Source organism: Penicillium argentinense (genome assembly GCF_028826775.1).
Source record: "Penicillium argentinense strain IBT 30761 chromosome Unknown utg000004l_segment0_segment0, whole genome shotgun sequence".
NCBI classification, from domain to species: Eukaryota; Fungi; Ascomycota; class Eurotiomycetes; order Eurotiales; family Aspergillaceae; genus Penicillium; species Penicillium argentinense.
The window spans coordinates 2,410,097-2,426,666 of NW_026622663.1; the positions used below are offsets into that span (position 1 = coordinate 2,410,097).

Below are 16,570 nucleotides of genomic sequence, written 5' to 3' on the forward strand. Positions count from 1 at the left end.
GTGATTTCACAGTATACGACATATTTTGCATGGCTCCTATCGCCCTTGGTTGTACAGTTACTCTAAAGTGCATAGTCAATATGAATAGACTTTCATTGAATTCTCATCACCGAAATAAGACTAACATTGTCTTCTCTTCTGCCATCACAAAGGCAAGAGGGGTATTGTGGACGAGAAACACGGTATCTAAAGCACTGAAAATGCCGAGACATAGCTCACGGAGCTGTCAGAGACATCCTCGGCATCAGAACTGCGCTCATATCGCAAAAAGCGGAATCTGCCACGCTCGTCTTCGATCGACTGACTGGCTCGGACGGCTTCGAGAGCTGCCATGATCACTCCAATGGGGTGACGACCACAGACAGTATTTGCAGTGCGGTTAAGCACATCTAGGAACAGATCGTGGGACCCGGAAGTGATCGCAGCCATTGTAGCAATGTCGAATGATGAGATACTTTCATGGATAGCCGGCTTCCCGTTGGAAATACGATCTCGACGCGACAGGTCGAATCCGTCAGAAACAGAGTCAAGACAATCGAGTACATGTTTGATATCCATTCCCGGCTGTGGCAGAGCATCACTAGAGAGAGGCAGCTCAGGTCCAGGTGTAGGAGCCTGTGGGACGTAGTACGTGTATCGGAATCGGGTGCCCCAATGGCAGAAATCCGAACTGATGATGAAAATGTTCGATGGGTCTGCGACGTACGGTGCCAGAAGGGCACCAAATGCTCGTTCCGTGCCAGGCGAGGTATTGCCGACCATGATGGGCACCAGTGGTGGATACTTGTCGGTGGGAGCGTCGTCGCCGAACTGCTTTCGCAGGAGATAGTGTATGAACGGGAGTTGCATTTCGATGCTGTGTTCAGCTTCGTCAACAGGTTTGGACATCGAGGTAAATTCGACCTTGGATCCATCCGGCTTGGTTGCGGGCGAGTTGCGCAGTTTACTGATGAGCTCCGTGTCCAGAGGCAGGTGAGAAGAGTCCAACGTGGTTTGGTATTCGACGGTCACTGGAAGAGCCAACGTGGAGAGATAATGATGGTGCGATGGCCCAAGAATGAAGATTCGCTTGCTGTAGGGTTATGGTGAGCTACAACATGGGTTATCACACACAGGGCATAGATATCAACTCACGCGTTAGACAGATCGAGTGCACTGTATGCATAGGCAGCACAGGGACCCGAATAGGAATACCCCGCGTGACTATTTGATTGTGGTGCTCGTCAGTCGTCGTACTTGAAACACAATGAAGTGGTCAAACATACGGTGCAATGATCACTCGAGCTCCGGGCACTGGGAGCTCCCCAGCGTGGTCCATCTCACGAGGCACAGCGCCCATCAAACCCCTCAGCTGATCATTTAAGCGGTCTGGGCCTTTTCTGTACCATGATCCGGCGTGGTCAGCTTGTCTGCAAGCCATGGTGATATCTTGGGGTGCTGATGTTGACGACGGGCTGATGGTGGTTGAGGATCAGCGAGAGAGCTACGGGAGAAGAGCGGGGGGAGTACAGCGTCATGGTGGAGCAAACGCAGCTGGGGGTGCGGGATGCCGACCTCCCAATTCGGGGGTGTGTCGGGCCAAGCAAAGCATTTTTGGAGAGCGCTTTTATTCTGAACTATTGATTTAGTTAAGAGCTTCTCATGAAAGTTTAGGAAGATCATCACGTAGAAAAATATCTTCATTTGTGAAGTGTCGAGCAAGGATATAGCGTACTATGGGCTTCCTAAGGTATTCATTACGCACCCTAGACAGTGATTAAGACACTGTGGAAAACTCGAGATTAGTAAATACATATGCTATGAGTATTTCAATTCATACCCTTTTTTTTAACTTGCATTGTTCGAATATTGACGGTGGGATTACGTGTGTTTTCAACATTACTGTTCCACTGGGAATAGATCAGCGCGCGTCACAAAGGTGCCAGCGGCCACCACAATCCCACCAAGCATTTTCGTAATTATCCATTGGTTGTTCTACGATCTAAAACATTTTCGATAAATTTTCAAAGTTGGATCATAAGCAGGAATAGATCACGACACTGAAGTGATCACACTCTCTTGGTTACTGTCGCGACGCTTGTGCAATGTTACCCCTTCGGGCCTAGCGTGTCCGGAGCAACGCGAGACGCCAATCGCATTCCCAGCCTTCCTTTGGTCCTTCTTCCCAGATGCAACCTGACCACTTTCCCTCTGGCAGGCTTGGGATACAAGACGTTGCATTTTCTCCATCTAAATCCCAATTGTCACCATGTCGCTCAAGCGAAAGTCGACCACCTTCGACGCAATGCCCTCCAGCCCATTCGCGCCCACATCTGGCGACTGGGACATGACGGACAGCTCCAAACACCTCCACAGTCGCACCCGGAAGCGCTTTCGGGACGGTCGCCCAAGCGATGAGGCAGTCTATGGTGAGTAGACCACGCCAAATGCCCATGGATCCAATTTTTGGTCCTGTTAGGTGAGCAGCATTGCTCGTCTGCTCAACCTCCGACGCGGACCGCCTGAACTTCAGCTGACCGGACTAGCGAAAACACTCCGGTGGATCTTCTCTGCCCAGCAGCAGCAAAATGCCACAGCTATGGACGCCTGTGACGAAAGCATGGACTCGGAAACGACTTTCGATGCCTCCACCGAAATCGTTGACCCGCGCCAGCAAACATTGCATCGCTTCTTCCAGCCGCGCGCTCAGCCGGCCATCCCCTTCAAACCATCCCGTGAGGCGCTGGCGCCACGCGCCAATGAGACTGCTTTGGATCAGGGCGCTATTATGCAACGGGAGGCTTTCGAACGCATGAACTCGGTGGGCAGTTCCAATGGAAGCGAGACCATGAGCCCCGGGCTCAACCAGATGGATGTTGACATGGACATGGATATGGATACCGACGCTAGCAGCGCGGGCTCAAACACTGCCAATATGGGTGCTTTGGGTTGGATGTGATCTCCATAGCAAGGATTGTCGGTATGATCCGTCGCGCGCTGGTCGCTCTATCGAGTGCTGCTGTTATCTTCTCGTGATTTCCTTTTGATGTTGCTTCGTTTGGAGTTGAGGTTATTTGTTCGTGTTTGGTCCTCAATTTTTATGATGGACTAGGAGTTATGTGGCGCTAGGATTTTACTATTCTGGAGCATCACCGTGGCGAGGAAAGGCGTCGTGTTTATGTGAACATATCTATTCATCAGCCCTAATTCAACGGACATTGTTCTTCAAGACATGTCTAATTTACCCAATGCAGAGCAGCTCCAGTCACTGGGGGGAAGCACTTGAAAGAAAAGACTGTACATGAAATAAGATGGTCATTTAAGGCGGGTAAAGTCCCATCAACTTCAAGCCGACAATAGCCCCCTTTTGCAGTTCCCAAGCAGATACGCCGCCTAAGCACTGACAAAAGAGTCGGCAAATTTGTCATTTAGAGCCGCATAGCACTTCTCAAAGTACATCGGCATTCCTGCAAGATAGTAGATTTGCTCGACAGGCTTCCCGGGAATATTGGCACCCTGGTACCACGACTTGGTCTTAGGGAACAACGTCATATTGGCAATGTCCTGCACCTCCGCTCGCCATTCTTGAGCAGCTTTCTCTTGAGGATTGATATAGCGAATCCCATTAGTCTCCATTTTTTGGACCATGTCGCGAATCCAGTTGGCTTGCTTCTCGATATAGACAGGACCGTTGGTGAACGGCGTTGGAGATTGCACTGAGTAGGGCAGGAACATGTTTGGGAATCCGGGCACAGTCATTCCATGCAGACTGATAATCCCCTCTTTCCAACGCGTTCCTAGATCAATGCCGTCGAGATCTTTGATGCCCATCTTGGACAGGCTGCCAGTGCTGGCGTCAAAACCCGTCGCAACGGCAATGATGTCCACTTCATGGACTTTGCCATCATCAGTGACAATACCCTTTGGCGTGAGTTCCGCGATCGGGTGTTTCTTCGTGTCAACGATGTTCACATTAGATCGATTGAATTGCTCGTAGTAGTCCTGCTCCAACGACGGACGCTTGGTGCCCCACGGATGGGGAGGCTCAGACGGCGCCAGCAGTGCACGCTTCGCAGGATCATGGATTCTTCGACCGACTCTCTCCGCCCAGATGTCATAGGCAAAGCGGTTGGACTCCTCATTCAATGTCAGGTCAGACAGGGCCAGCGCCCAGAAACCAAAGCCACCATCGTCGTACATCCTTTTCACATGTTTTGCTGCCTCCTCTCGCGTTTCGAATTCTGCGAGTGCCTTGGGCAGTTGCTCCGGCCGATACGGCATGCCACCTCCCGTGGAAGCACAGAAGGCATACAGCTCGGCCATTTCTTCCTGTTGCTTCTTCTGTGTTGCCGGGTCGAAAGTCTTTTGCCGCATCGGGAGTGCGTAGTTTGGAGTGCGTAGGAATACCAAGGTCTCCTCGGCCTCTTTGGCCCATTCTTGGGTGACTTGGATACCGGTCGCACCACTGCCAATGATAGCCACTCGCTTGCCTCGCACATCTACTCCATCGCGAGGCCATTCAGAGGTATGGTGAATGGTGCCCTGGAATGAATCATAACCTTTCCAAGGAGGAATATAGTTCTGCGAGGCAAACCCCACGGCGGGAAGGAAATACTTCGCGACAATCGTCTTCCCATCCTCTGTTTTGATAGTCCAACGAGCCGTGGTCGTATCGAATTGGGCCGCATTGACTCGAGAGTTGAAGATACAGTTCTTCCGAACGGACAGGACTCGATCAACGTGGTGAAAGTATTCCTGGAGCTCCTTCTGGCCAGGGTACGCTTGTGACCAATTCCAACCCTTCCAAACCTCCTCAATGCCGAAGCTATAGACCGGAGAGGGAGAATCAACTCGGGCTCCAGGATACACGTTCGCATGCCAAACACCCCCCACGTCGGACCCCGCTTCCACAATCTTCACGTTGAGCTTGAGCTGATCGCGGAGTCGGTGAAGAAGGTAAATGCCCGAGAAGCCGGCGCCAACAATCAAAGCGTCTGTTTCGAGGACTGTCATGATCCAAATATAATGTTTGTTCGAGCTGGAGTACCAGAAACCCGGGGTAAAACTTCCTCTTAAGCCAATTTTCTGGGCGACCTGATTCTTCCGCAACCGACCCCGAGTCAGTTGGTGGTTAGTGCTGGCGAAATGGCTAACCTAAAGCCATTCCTTGCTGCGAGCCCCGCATGGAATGCGGAGATCTGCGCGGCACAATTTGCCCTGGAACTGCATAAGTCGTGGCCTAGGGCCTCCTGGAAGCTCCCTCTGTCCCCCCAGGGGCCCCAGGCTTAAGCTGTATTATGCCACGGTGAGCTTCGGCTAACGCTTGGTTCCTTGCCGCTGATTGATTCAGGCGTCCCCGTTTAGACTATAGACGATGGCATCAGGGGATTATTTCGGTAGCATTGTGCCCGGTACAGCCCTTGCGGGACACGGTGCTTTTCCCATGATTGTGTAGGGTTGCAGTCGCTGCATTAGTTGACGGAGCTCGCCAACATCCAGATCATGTCGCCTTAATGCCCCGCTCCACCATCCCTGGAATACTTGGTCAGTGCCATATTTGATACACCAAGCCTTCGGTTCTGTTTCGAAATGCAGCGAAAAATTTTGTCTTTTGAAAGGTGATTCACGGCTTAATGGATACACAGTCTCATCAAATAATTTATGTGTGGAATGTGATAGTTATATATATCTCCCATCGAGGGATCCAGACATATGCAAATAGTATCAATCATTTCCAACACCGATACAGATAGAAGAATGCCGCTTCGCTATTAAAATTATAAATGGTAGTCATGCCTATTTTAGCTCATATTTGAGGTCAGAAACCTTGATTGTTCTGTTGGCACTGGTTTGATTGAATCTGCGTCATGGCCGCTCTTGCCCACGTAAATTCCTGCCTGAGGCATAAACAGTGTTTGTCTCACCGATCAAAATGTTTGTTGCCGTTGACGTCTTCTCTCCAAGCTCCGACCTGCAATTTGTGAGAAACCCCCAGTGGGCGCAGAGCTAGATCGAAGCGACCGAGACGAGTCAGCGCTGCATGTGGCTACCATATATACTGCGAACCCGAAAACGCATATCGCAGCCCTCTGCAGAAAGCTATCTAACCTCGGTACCGACTGCCCCTCCTATCGACCTAATCCGCTTGATCGAAAGCCGACGACCTCGAGACGACTATGGATACCGAAAAAGCTGTCCAATATCTCGACGGCCTTCTTGGTCGCTCATTACGCGTGCACACGACCGACACTCGTATGTTTGTCGGCATCTTCAAGTGCACAGACGCGGTAAGCAGCTCGTCAGCACAATTGACGTCTCGAATTCCGCCTCGCTTTTTCGCGAGCCATGCTGACAGGCATCGTGTTCTAGGAGAGAAATCTCATTCTGGCCAACTCATTCGAGTATCGTCGACCCACCACTACCGCCGTTGAAGCCGCCGCGAAGCAGAGCGAGTCTTGCAATTCTTTGTCGCACGCGCCGAAAACCACCGTCAAAGTCAACATGACGAGTCGACTCATCGGACTTATCGTAATCCCCGGCCGACATATTACGAAGATTGAGCTGGAGTAGAGAGTCGAACCAGAGCACGTGCATGTGCACTTTCACGTTCACGAGATACTGACTGCTTTTTCATTTTCCAATGAGGCATCGTCGATATATTGGCCGACATTTGCATACGACCTACCCCGGAACGACTAAGTCCCGCGCGAACCACTCATGGATAACCCACTCTTCGGTTAGCCCAGTTCCTGCCCTATGCCCTGCATCACCGTCCTGGCACTTACTTTTCCGCCGGCACGAGGACCCTACGTGGGGCTGCCAAGGACGATTTCCTGGAGGGCCTATGCTCGTAGCTCCGGAATCAACGTGGCACGAGAAACACTGCATCTGCATCACAGTATGGCGGGCTTGACCAACAGTTTCCGCTGTCAGCGATCACCCAGTTGGAGATTTCTTCGAGTCAGCCCGAGGCGGTATTTTGGCGGGTACGCTTGCACCCCTGCACAGGCGCGCCCTGGGAGGAGGGGAAAAAGGCGGTGTCTCCGCCACGGAGATACCTTGGCGCCGTGCAGGGGAAGTGACTTTTTTGCAGGACCAAGACTATCTGCGGCTCCCCTCCACCCAATCTGCAACGCGGCCAGGGGCGGGACTGGATCTGTGCCGTTGAACAGGCTCGGCCTAGTTCTGCTCAGGGCAAGCCAGACGACCCCGGGCCACTGCTAGCGCCGGAGGGAGATCTATCAGATTTCCTTTGTGTGTGTGTGGGGATGGGTGGGAAGGAGATGGTGGCGTCAGAAAGGTGACGGGATGCCTCAGCCCTTCCTCCCCCGCGGTTTGTGATAGGAGCGCAGGTGGGGTCTAAGCTCCCTCCAGCGGGCTTTGTGGTGACCGGGGGGGGAGCGGGCAAAGTTACGATAGGCCTTAGTTTGCAGCAGTATTCGCATGGACTGTTCCAGCTCGTCGGACGAAATTCAAACCTGGAAATTGAAAGAACCGTGTGTGTCCGCTTATCGGAGAGAGCAAAGCCCTGAGTGTAGTATGTACAATATGGTAGCCTTGGGCGGAGTGGCGGATTGCCTCCTCCACCCGCACCCACCTAGACTCCATTCGACCTAGCGAGGCCTTTATGAACCACGCTTTCCCACACTGGCCCACGGCCTTGTAGAGAATCGGTGATGGCTCGACTATAAATAATCGCGGCCAACAAAGCCCTCCAAAGTATGGCCTAGGCCCCTCCCCGGCCCGGCGATGATCCGGCTTAGCTAACCGCAGCTGTGGCCAGAAGCGACGCAGCTCCCGCTAGGGACGAGTACCCCCAAAGTACCTTCCCTACGTCTAGCGGTGGCGGAGTACTTTCGCCTACCCCGGCTCTTCCTCTTCCCCTCTTCCATCTTGTGTCATCCTCCCTAGTCAACAGCAGAAGAAAACATATCGCACCCCAAAGTGAGTTCTATGCCTTCTCGTCGGTAGGTCTGGTCGCCCGCTGTGCCGCAGACCCAGCCCAGTCCGATCATGACGCATTCCTCCACCCGCTTGTCCACGCCCCAAATCCACCACGACCAAACTTCCCAATTCCTCCCTTGCCTTGCCCACCTCCACATACCATCTGAGCTTTTGTGGAGTTCAGCCCTGCTGTCGCCCTTTGCTCCCCTCGACTCTGCCCTCGTGCTGTGTGGACAAAACTAATCCCGCGTGCAGAAGGAGCTTCTGTCCGTGCTGAAGCTGCCCGCCCACCTCCCGCTCCGGAATCGCCAGCTGCTTCTTTTTTCTCGACCACCCCTTGCCCACGTAGTCGCCCTCGCCAGCCCTTCTTCACGTCTTCACGCGCCCCTCTATTCTCTTCGACTCGGTCCTTCTCCCACGGCCCTTTCTAGCGCCCTCATCTCGTCTGCCTCCATTGTCCAGCTTTGCCTAGGGAAGCTCGATCCATACAGATCTCGCTAGTGTCGACACCTGCAGGGATCACCTCGGACTCTGTGCGCAGGGGACCTGCAAGCCTAATATACCTTGGTTGGGTCGAAACCTCCTCAGGAGCTGGGAGCCAAGACATTCCAACATCCAGGGGGTATTTTCTCGGCGTAGCGGTTTGAACTCCCGCTGTTCGTGCGTTCCCCCAAACCCAAGCTTGGCAGTCATCCCAGCCTTGCAGCAATGGGTCAGTCGCATTCCAAGAGCAACGCCGGCTCGGGCGACCCGTTGCAGTCGTACCCGTCCTTTTCGAAATCCGACACCAAAGAATCAATCCGCTCTCTCCGTGGCTCAATTCGCTCCAAGATCCGAAGCTCCGACAGCCCTCGTGGCTCGACAACTGCCCTCTCCCAAACCGACAGTCAAGGTGACCGTTCCGATGCCGGCTCAATCAGGTCGGCCAAGTCGTCCGGCAGCCGACCCGGCTCCAATGCTGGTCTCTCTTCGCCTGGCTCCGAAGGCCCCTCACGCAATGGCTCCCCCGAACCTCCCCCTTCTCCATCGCTGTCTACCAGCCTGCAACGCGGCCATAAGGATGTGAGCGCTATGCAACAGAGTGGCGAGGTTGACCTGGTATCCGACGATCCTCCTCAGGGTGGTCCGCCAGCCGGCCCTGGTGGCGTGGCGGGTGAATCGATTTTGATCAAGAAACCGAATCAAGTGAATCCTATCTTGGATTTCATTTTGAATGCCCCGCTGGAGACATCCGGATCTCCCGGCATGGGTATGGGCGCTCTGAAGTCCATTGATCTCGACGACATGATCACGCGACTGTTAGATGCGGGATACTCGACTAAGGTCACCAAGACTGTTTGTCTGAAGAATGCCGAGATTACAGCCGTCTGCTCGGCTGCCCGTGAACTTTTTCTTTCTCAGCCCGCACTCCTAGAGCTCTCCGCTCCTGTCAAGATCGTCGGTGATGTTCACGGTCAATATACCGATCTCATTCGCCTTTTCGAAATGTGCGGATTTCCTCCCCAGTCGAACTATCTGTTCTTAGGTGATTATGTGGATCGAGGCAAACAGAGTCTGGAGACCATTCTCCTCTTGCTGTGCTATAAGCTCAAGTACCCTGAGAATTTCTTCCTGCTTCGAGGCAACCACGAGTGTGCCAACGTCACACGTGTTTATGGGTTCTATGACGAATGTAAGCGGCGATGCAATATCAAGGTTTGGAAAACCTTCATCGATACTTTCAATTGCCTCCCGATTGCATCAATCGTTGCGGGAAAGATCTTCTGTGTCCATGGAGGTCTTTCGCCGAGTCTATCGCATATGGACGACATTCGAGGCATTGCACGACCTACCGATGTGCCCGACTATGGTTTGCTGAATGACCTTCTTTGGAGTGACCCAGCGGATATGGAGGAAGATTGGGAGCCCAACGAGCGTGGTGTCAGCTATTGCTTTGGCAAAAAAGTGATTATGAACTTTTTGCAGAGGCACGATTTCGACCTGGTGTGCCGTGCACACATGGTGGTTGAAGATGGATATGAATTTTACCAGGATCGTGTTCTGGTGACGGTATTTTCCGCACCTAATGTAAGTGTCCTACCCCGCTTGGGCATCCGCATCTGTTGCTCGCTGTGGGGTTCATGCTGACTTGTCTTTTCTTAGTACTGCGGCGAATTTGACAATTGGGGCGCGATCATGTCTGTTTCAGGTGAACTGCTCTGTAGCTTCGAGTTGTTGAAACCTTTGGACTCGACCGCACTGAAAAACCACATCAAGAAGGGTCGCAATAAGCGAAACAGCATGTTGAACAGTCCGGTGAGTCCTTGGCCCCTTTGCATGCACCAGTTATCTTGTGCCAAGCGATCCTCGTACGTCGTGGAACCATGTCTAGGCATCTGGCCAGCGACTTTTGCTAGCAAATACTGACGACCTATCCGCAGCCTGCACTGCCAGCCGCTCAAAGTTATTAAGATTGTCTACAACTTGATGAATTCTTGGCCCGATTATCAACCTGCGAGAGTCGTCTCATTCTCCATGGCGACCGCAGTTACCGACAGAAATTGACCACAATCTTCTCATTGCCAGCCGCGTGGAAGCCTCTCCATTAATTGGATCATGGCCCAAGGCTGAATTGCGTAATTGGCGCTTCTGCACCGCTTTCAAGGCCCCGATTTGTCTACGGATATCTCGCTGGAGCCGTTGAACAGAAACAGAAAACCCCGTTCGATCCGCGCTTGAGATTTCTCGCCTTTCTCATGCACCTGTTGGGTCCATGCGAGCCAGAGCGTGGCGCTCGAAACCGTCGACATGGAAATTACGAAGGTTCCCTGTGCTATCAGCGGTATCCCAGAAGTGTACCCTGGCGTACATGTTCCTCCAGCCTTGCTGGTCGGGCACGCCTGGGCTCTGCCGTAGGGAATTTTTCCCGCTCTGCCTGCTTCTTCTTTTCATGTACTGTATCTACTCTCTTCTCCTAGTATCGGTATTTGGAAGAGACTTTTTCTGAAGCCGCTCATAGCCACGGTGATTCGAATTTGCAATTGTTTCTTCTATCTATATGGTGCCTATGAAACTCGTAAATGATTCTTGTGAATATAGAATTCATTTCAAAGTAGTGTAATGCATGATAGATCCAGCAAATTATCGCTGTCCAAGTAACCTATGATTCGCTTCCCAAAACAATCGACATGCGGTATGCCCCCAGTGCTCCGTCCACCATTCCCCAAAACTATCCTGCACATCTACCTCATCAACCTTCAACACCCTCTCATCTCTCTTAAGTGCACAAAGCGCACAAGCATGCGTAGCCTTCAATGCCCCTTGTCCCGGTTTCGCAGTTAGAACTTTGAGCGCCGCTGGTCCAGGAACAGTCGGGATGGGCCGAAGACCCGCACCCTGAACAGCAGCATTGAAGAGCGCCGCTCGCTCACGCCAAAGTGCGAGGACATCAACCGCATCTTGCTCTTCTTTGACATCTTCGTGCTTGTTGACGGCGCTAAGTTTCATGCCGCTGGATTTACCGGCGCGTGCGGGTCCGATGCGCATGCTTTGGCTGAGGATTGTGTCCCGCTTCCAGCGGAGGGTGCGGCCGGCTATTATTCGGCTTGCGGTTAAGAGGGTGGTGTGTATTTTGTTGGCTGTGTCTTTTTGTTCTGTTGGGATTTGTTTGGTTTTGCTGGCTGTTACTGCTTCTTTTTGGAGGTTGTTCATTATGTCGACGAGGAGTTCGAGGAGGACGGATGGTGGGGGGATGTTAGTGGGTCGGACGCTTGCGGGTGATGATATATTCCCCGAGGTGAAGCTGCCTGGAGATGGAGTTGGTAATGTTATGTTTTGCTTTGGCGGTGCTGGCGCTGGAGCGGGAGATGGGGTTGGACCGTCGTTGAAGTCTCCCCAGTCTTCGAAGGCGTTGTCGTCCCAGGTTGGTTGTGGAGGAGGGACAACTTTTATAGGCTTTCTTTTTGGAGGTGACTTGGGTTTTGAAGCATGTATAGGTCCAGGCTTAGGTGCTGGCTCAGGCTTGGAAGGCGCATCTGCGAACTCCCCCCAATCGCCGAAAGAGTCGTCGTCCCATGTTGGCTCGGGGTTTGGCGGATGGTTGCTAGCTTGTAGAGGCGGCTTGTTCTCCGAGCCTTTGGGCTGATTATTTGTAGACGGAGCCGAAATTTCAATCGATAAAGAGTCTAGTAGGTCGATCGGTTCTGGTATATGTGGTCCACTAGGTGGTTGGGACCTTGGTAGAGAGGGATTTGAATATATCGCCTGAGTCGGTGGGGCAGTGGTACACTCTGGCCCCTCGAAGTCTCCCCAATCATCTTCCGTATCGCTAGCGGCTGGTATGTCTTCCGTCGCATCAAAAAGGACGTCGCTGTCATTTCGTCGAGGTAGATCAACTGCTTGAAAACTCGGAGCTTGTCGAAGAGCGACTGCTGGTGCCTGGGTCGTGTATTGGCTAGAGGCCGTACCGGAATTGAAGGATTGGCTTCCACTCAGTCGGGATGGTCCAGTACCGAAGAAGATGTCATCAGATTGATCAAAATCGGAAATCAGGGAGTTCATCAGTGGTTGTTGACTGCCAGTGGTTGTCCGCTGTCCGCCAGCGGAGCTTTGCGCGGGGTCAGAGCTTTGGCCGAATTCTGCCAACAAGTCCGCGGACATCGTAGCCAGGTATCGTAAAGGTCTGGAGAAGGGTCTTTGGCCGGTGATCAAACGCAGGCTGCAGTGGAACCGAGTGATCGGCCACGTTCCACCCCGGGGTAGTCGGCTTCGACGGGTTGGAGTCGGAGATGTTGCGGCGGCAAGTTGGTGTGCGATAAGGTGCGGATTACATTATCGCCCTTCCCCTCACCCCATCTTCCCTCCGCCATACTCCAGCCACAGTCGCATGAAATGAGAACCATTGAAGAGACCAGGTGCGTGCTATCTGAGCGAAGAAACTGAGTGTCACACTAAATTTTCGCAGAAAGAGATGGGCGAATCTCTTCGGTAACGACGCTCCCGCCGATTTTCGATCCGCGCTCCGAGCGGACCAGGGAGGAAAGCTGTGCAACGATGGCCTGAGGTCGATTTGCTGGAAAGTGTGTGAGAATAGTCAAAACGGAGCTTCTGTTCAAGCGCTCATTTTACTTGCAGGTGTTTCTGCTCTTCGAGGGTCTTGATCGCGAACAATGGGCGACGAAATTGGACGAGTCGCGTGATGCGTATGGCGCACTTCGCGCTCATTTTCTGAAATACATCGAGCATCCGGACGACTTGGAGTCCACTGCTGATCCACTGGCAGATGACGAAGAGGTATGTAAGGCGAAGCTTGCGATACATCGCCAAGATATTGCGAAAAGACGGGAGCTCTCGCTGATCAACTTTCTATTTTGTTTCTACCGGATAGTCACCCTGGCAAACACTTCGTCATGATGAGAAGCTTCGGGCTGAAATTCTTCAAGACGTAGATCGATGCTTGCAAGAAAACTACTTCTTCCAGGAGCCGGCGACCAAGTCCAAATTGACCGACATCTTGTTTGTTTACTCGAAGCTCAACCCAGATGTTGGCTACCGGCAAGGCATGCATGAATTGCTAGCCCCAATTCTCTGGGTTATCGACCGAGATTCCATCCAGTCGCCCTCGGAAAAGACAGCAAATGCATCGGAGAACAAAAATGACGAGCTGATGTTGGACCTGCTTGATGCCAAGTTTGTGGAGCATGATTCATTTACATTATTTCTCTGCGTCATGCAGACAGCTCGCACCTTTTATGAACATGGAGAGACTCGATCGTCGGGTGGTCAGATGGATGTCATTCCGATTGTCAGTCGGTGCGAATATCTTCACAAAGAGGCTCTTGGGACTATAGACCACGAGTTAGCAGATCATCTGCAAGTAGTAGAGGTGCTGCCACAAATATTTTTGACGTAAGTATTAAATCCTGTCAATCTCGGAAGCGTCGAATTAATTGGATTTTAGCCGTTGGATGCGCTTGCTCTTCGGAAGAGAATTCCCCTTTGACGATGTGTTGGTGATGTGGGACGTGATGTTCGCCAATGGATTACGACCCGATCTTGTGGATTTTACCTGCATCGCAATGCTACTCCGTATCCGCTGGGAACGTGAGTATCTGAAATCCGCATATAATATTTCAGGTCTTTGCTGACATACTTTAGTTCTCAACGCGGATTATTCGGGTGCATTGTCGTTGTTGTTACGCTACCCATCTCCTCAACTGCATGAACCGCGGAGCTTTGTTTACGATGCACTCTACCTTGAGCAAAATCCCACGGCGGAACGAGGGAGCTTCATAATTTCCAAGTATTCTGGCAGAGAACCGGAATCCTCAAAGCGCCACAGCCAATCCCGTTTGCGACCCGCGCGACGAGTTCATCTGTGGGACGACCTGACAAACAGCAGCGGAAGTAACTCTTCCGCACATTCCCCGGCCAGAAATAGTCCCAAGAGCCTGGAGTCACTCTTCCAAGACGTTTCACAGGGGATCCAGCGGCGGACCGAATCTTGGGGTGTAGCGAAAGCCGTTCGAGGAGCGGTGACCGAAGCGAGGAAAAACATGCAAACGATGAACTACGAACCGGCTCTACGAGCTCACATTGCGGACCGCAGACACTCCGCTACTGTTCCGACAAAGATTTTGAAAACCCCGGCAACGACTGAACTAGGCTTGAAAACACAAATTAATCGCCTGGAAGAAAGAAACCATGAATTAGCAACTGCATTGGGCGAAGCACTGAAGGACCTCCGCTCGCAACTGACCTCTGTAAAGGATCTCGATCCAGTCACAAACAGTGCATTGCAGCAGAGTCTGGGGCGAGCCGAGACGGTTCAAACCTGCCTCGAAGACTCATCGCTGCCGCTGCCAGTACCCGGGCCTTCCAACGCAGAAGATGAGACAATTGAGCCCGTCCCATCACCACTCCTACCACCAAAAGACCCCAACATCAAAGAGACTCCCGCAGGTACGAGTGGGGATGATCAACAGGGCACAACAGATTCCGAGGCGTGCAACCCCCAGCCAAGCGCAGGGAAGAGCTCCTTGACACCGGCCAGCACGGTGGGCGCAGCCAAGACCGACTGCCCGGCTGAAGCAAGGCGGGATGTACAGCGGCCGAGCATACGGCCATCCCTGTCGGATGCAGGTTTCTCGTGGATGTTAGAAGGCAGCCGAAACCTCTCCAGTTTCGTGAGTTCGGCATCGGTGCCGCCGGAACAGACTCGACATCCGGAGCCGCCCCGAACCAGGGGTAGTCCACTCTTCGGCAATAGTGCAGAGGAGAAGCCAGGCTCCGATACCGAGCACGATGAACTGGCCCTGCGCAGTCTCCGGGGTGCCCGGGGTCCGCTGTAAAGGACAGGGTTATGGATCGCATCCCGGTCACCGACGCATATGCGGGCGGAGCGGGAGGAAGAACCCCTTCGCTGTGAAACGCCGGAGCGCGAGTTCAGCTCTGCGCGATCTCGAAGGTTAGCCGTCGGTGAATCGAGAGGAGTCGCTCATGTAGACCTTTTCCGTGAGGGTGGCATAGTTGTTTTTGTGATATCGGATATTGGCGACATTGGCGTCGTCGGAGCTTTGATTGATTGATTGCCTGCCATAGTAATCTAGTAGTAGAGCATTTTACGCTGTTGCCATGAGCTCTAAGACATTCTTCACAATAACGAGACGACGATGGGCGATGTTTCGATGCTAAAATTCGACCACGCATCTACTATGTTGATAATATGTATTCTGCCCAATGATATAGTTGACTCTGTATTTGTCCAACTGCCGACATCGATGACGAGTGGATCTCTCGATCGCTTCCAGAAGCGGGCTTACCCCAGGGTCTGTATCCCGATCTGGTAACTAGCGTGTTTCAACAAAGAACCACCAAGGAGCCTTGTGCATCAGGAACAACCTCGTCATCGGCACCGCGTTGGTAAACTGGATTTGGCACCGCTGTCATTGGGCCCTAGTGCGAGATGGTGGTGGGGCCTCGGATCTGTCGGGCAAGAAAATAACCACGACACAAAGCCAGCGGCAAAGGTGCTACGTGAGGACTCGAGACGAGTGGGGACCGAAGGGCTGTGCGTAGTTGCTCGTCCCAGTCTGAGGCTGCGATACTTGGCGAGGTCCTAGCTGGTCCCATACTTGTACAGGCGGTACTATGTATTACTTTAGTACTAGTAGCACCTTCTCCTGTCCCAACCTCTCGACGCCTTACCAATCCTCCTATACTCATAGGCATAGGACCGTAAGAGAGTAGAAGCAACGGCCTTCGTCCCGTGCCGATCGGTCGATCTAACTCCGTCAATCATCGACTCGAGCGTCCGTCCTTATTTTTTCTTACGCGGTGGAGGCCCTTCTCATTACATCACCCCCGCCCCTTTCTTCCCTCCCCACCGAAGACCCCGCTGTATCCTCCCTTTCCTTTTTTTTTTCTCCTGGAGAGAGAAAGAAAGCAAGAAAGACCCGCGAGCTTCGTCCGCGACGCCACATATGCCGGGCGCGTTCCGAGGCAGCTGCCCTCTCATCCACCCGGTCGCTGCCCGCTGACACGAGCGAATGACTCTCCCTTCCATGTCGCATTCGACTCGTCGCTCCCGCTGAGCCTCGTCTATCCTTGTCCCACCCGGCTGGGAAGTCTCCGATCCTAAGAGAATGGGGTCGGCATACAACCCCGATGG

The 16,570-nt window shown here is 52.8% G+C and overlaps 7 protein-coding genes across 7 annotated transcripts; 4 read left to right on the top strand and 3 right to left on the bottom strand.

The window, feature by feature from the left end:
* Window positions 1-186: 186 nt before the first annotated feature.
* Window positions 187-1,420, bottom strand: N7532_003805 (protein MEMO1; the record flags this gene model as incomplete). The annotated part of the gene is made up of 3 exons (XM_056616299.1): window positions 187-1,072; window positions 1,135-1,203; window positions 1,266-1,420. The coding sequence occupies 3 exons, from the start codon at window positions 1,418-1,420 to the stop codon at window positions 187-189; spliced, it is 1,110 nt and encodes a 369-aa protein (XP_056476656.1).
* An 828-nt stretch (window positions 1,421-2,248) lies between these two features.
* N7532_003806 (uncharacterized protein) lies at window positions 2,249-2,938 on the top strand (the record flags this gene model as incomplete). Its single annotated transcript, XM_056616300.1, has 2 exons — window positions 2,249-2,408; window positions 2,526-2,938. The coding sequence occupies 2 exons, from the start codon at window positions 2,249-2,251 to the stop codon at window positions 2,936-2,938; spliced, it is 573 nt and encodes a 190-aa protein (XP_056476657.1).
* Window positions 2,939-3,372: 434 nt separating this feature from the next.
* On the bottom strand, window positions 3,373-4,992 carry N7532_003807 (flavin-containing monooxygenase; the record flags this gene model as incomplete). The annotated part of the gene is made up of 1 exon (XM_056616301.1): window positions 3,373-4,992. One exon carries the CDS (start codon window positions 4,990-4,992, stop codon window positions 3,373-3,375), a length of 1,620 nt encoding a protein of 539 aa, XP_056476658.1.
* Window positions 4,993-6,155: 1,163 nt separating this feature from the next.
* On the top strand, window positions 6,156-6,549 carry N7532_003808 (LSM domain-containing protein; the record flags this gene model as incomplete). Its single annotated transcript, XM_056616302.1, has 2 exons — window positions 6,156-6,266; window positions 6,349-6,549. 2 exons carry the CDS (start codon window positions 6,156-6,158, stop codon window positions 6,547-6,549), a joined length of 312 nt encoding a protein of 103 aa, XP_056476659.1.
* A 2,082-nt stretch (window positions 6,550-8,631) lies between these two features.
* On the top strand, window positions 8,632-10,373 carry phzA (putative serine/threonine protein phosphatase; the record flags this gene model as incomplete). The annotated part of the gene is made up of 3 exons (XM_056616303.1): window positions 8,632-9,990; window positions 10,066-10,218; window positions 10,344-10,373. The coding sequence occupies 3 exons, from the start codon at window positions 8,632-8,634 to the stop codon at window positions 10,371-10,373; spliced, it is 1,542 nt and encodes a 513-aa protein (XP_056476660.1).
* A 670-nt stretch (window positions 10,374-11,043) lies between these two features.
* On the bottom strand, window positions 11,044-12,561 carry N7532_003810 (uncharacterized protein; the record flags this gene model as incomplete). The annotated part of the gene is made up of 1 exon (XM_056616304.1): window positions 11,044-12,561. One exon carries the CDS (start codon window positions 12,559-12,561, stop codon window positions 11,044-11,046), a length of 1,518 nt encoding a protein of 505 aa, XP_056476661.1.
* A 231-nt stretch (window positions 12,562-12,792) lies between these two features.
* Window positions 12,793-15,251, top strand: N7532_003811 (GTPase-activating protein GYP6; the record flags this gene model as incomplete). The annotated part of the gene is made up of 6 exons (XM_056616305.1): window positions 12,793-12,815; window positions 12,866-12,980; window positions 13,036-13,194; window positions 13,289-13,809; window positions 13,862-14,004; window positions 14,059-15,251. 6 exons carry the CDS (start codon window positions 12,793-12,795, stop codon window positions 15,249-15,251), a joined length of 2,154 nt encoding a protein of 717 aa, XP_056476662.1.
* Between the last annotated feature and the right edge of the window lie 1,319 nt (window positions 15,252-16,570).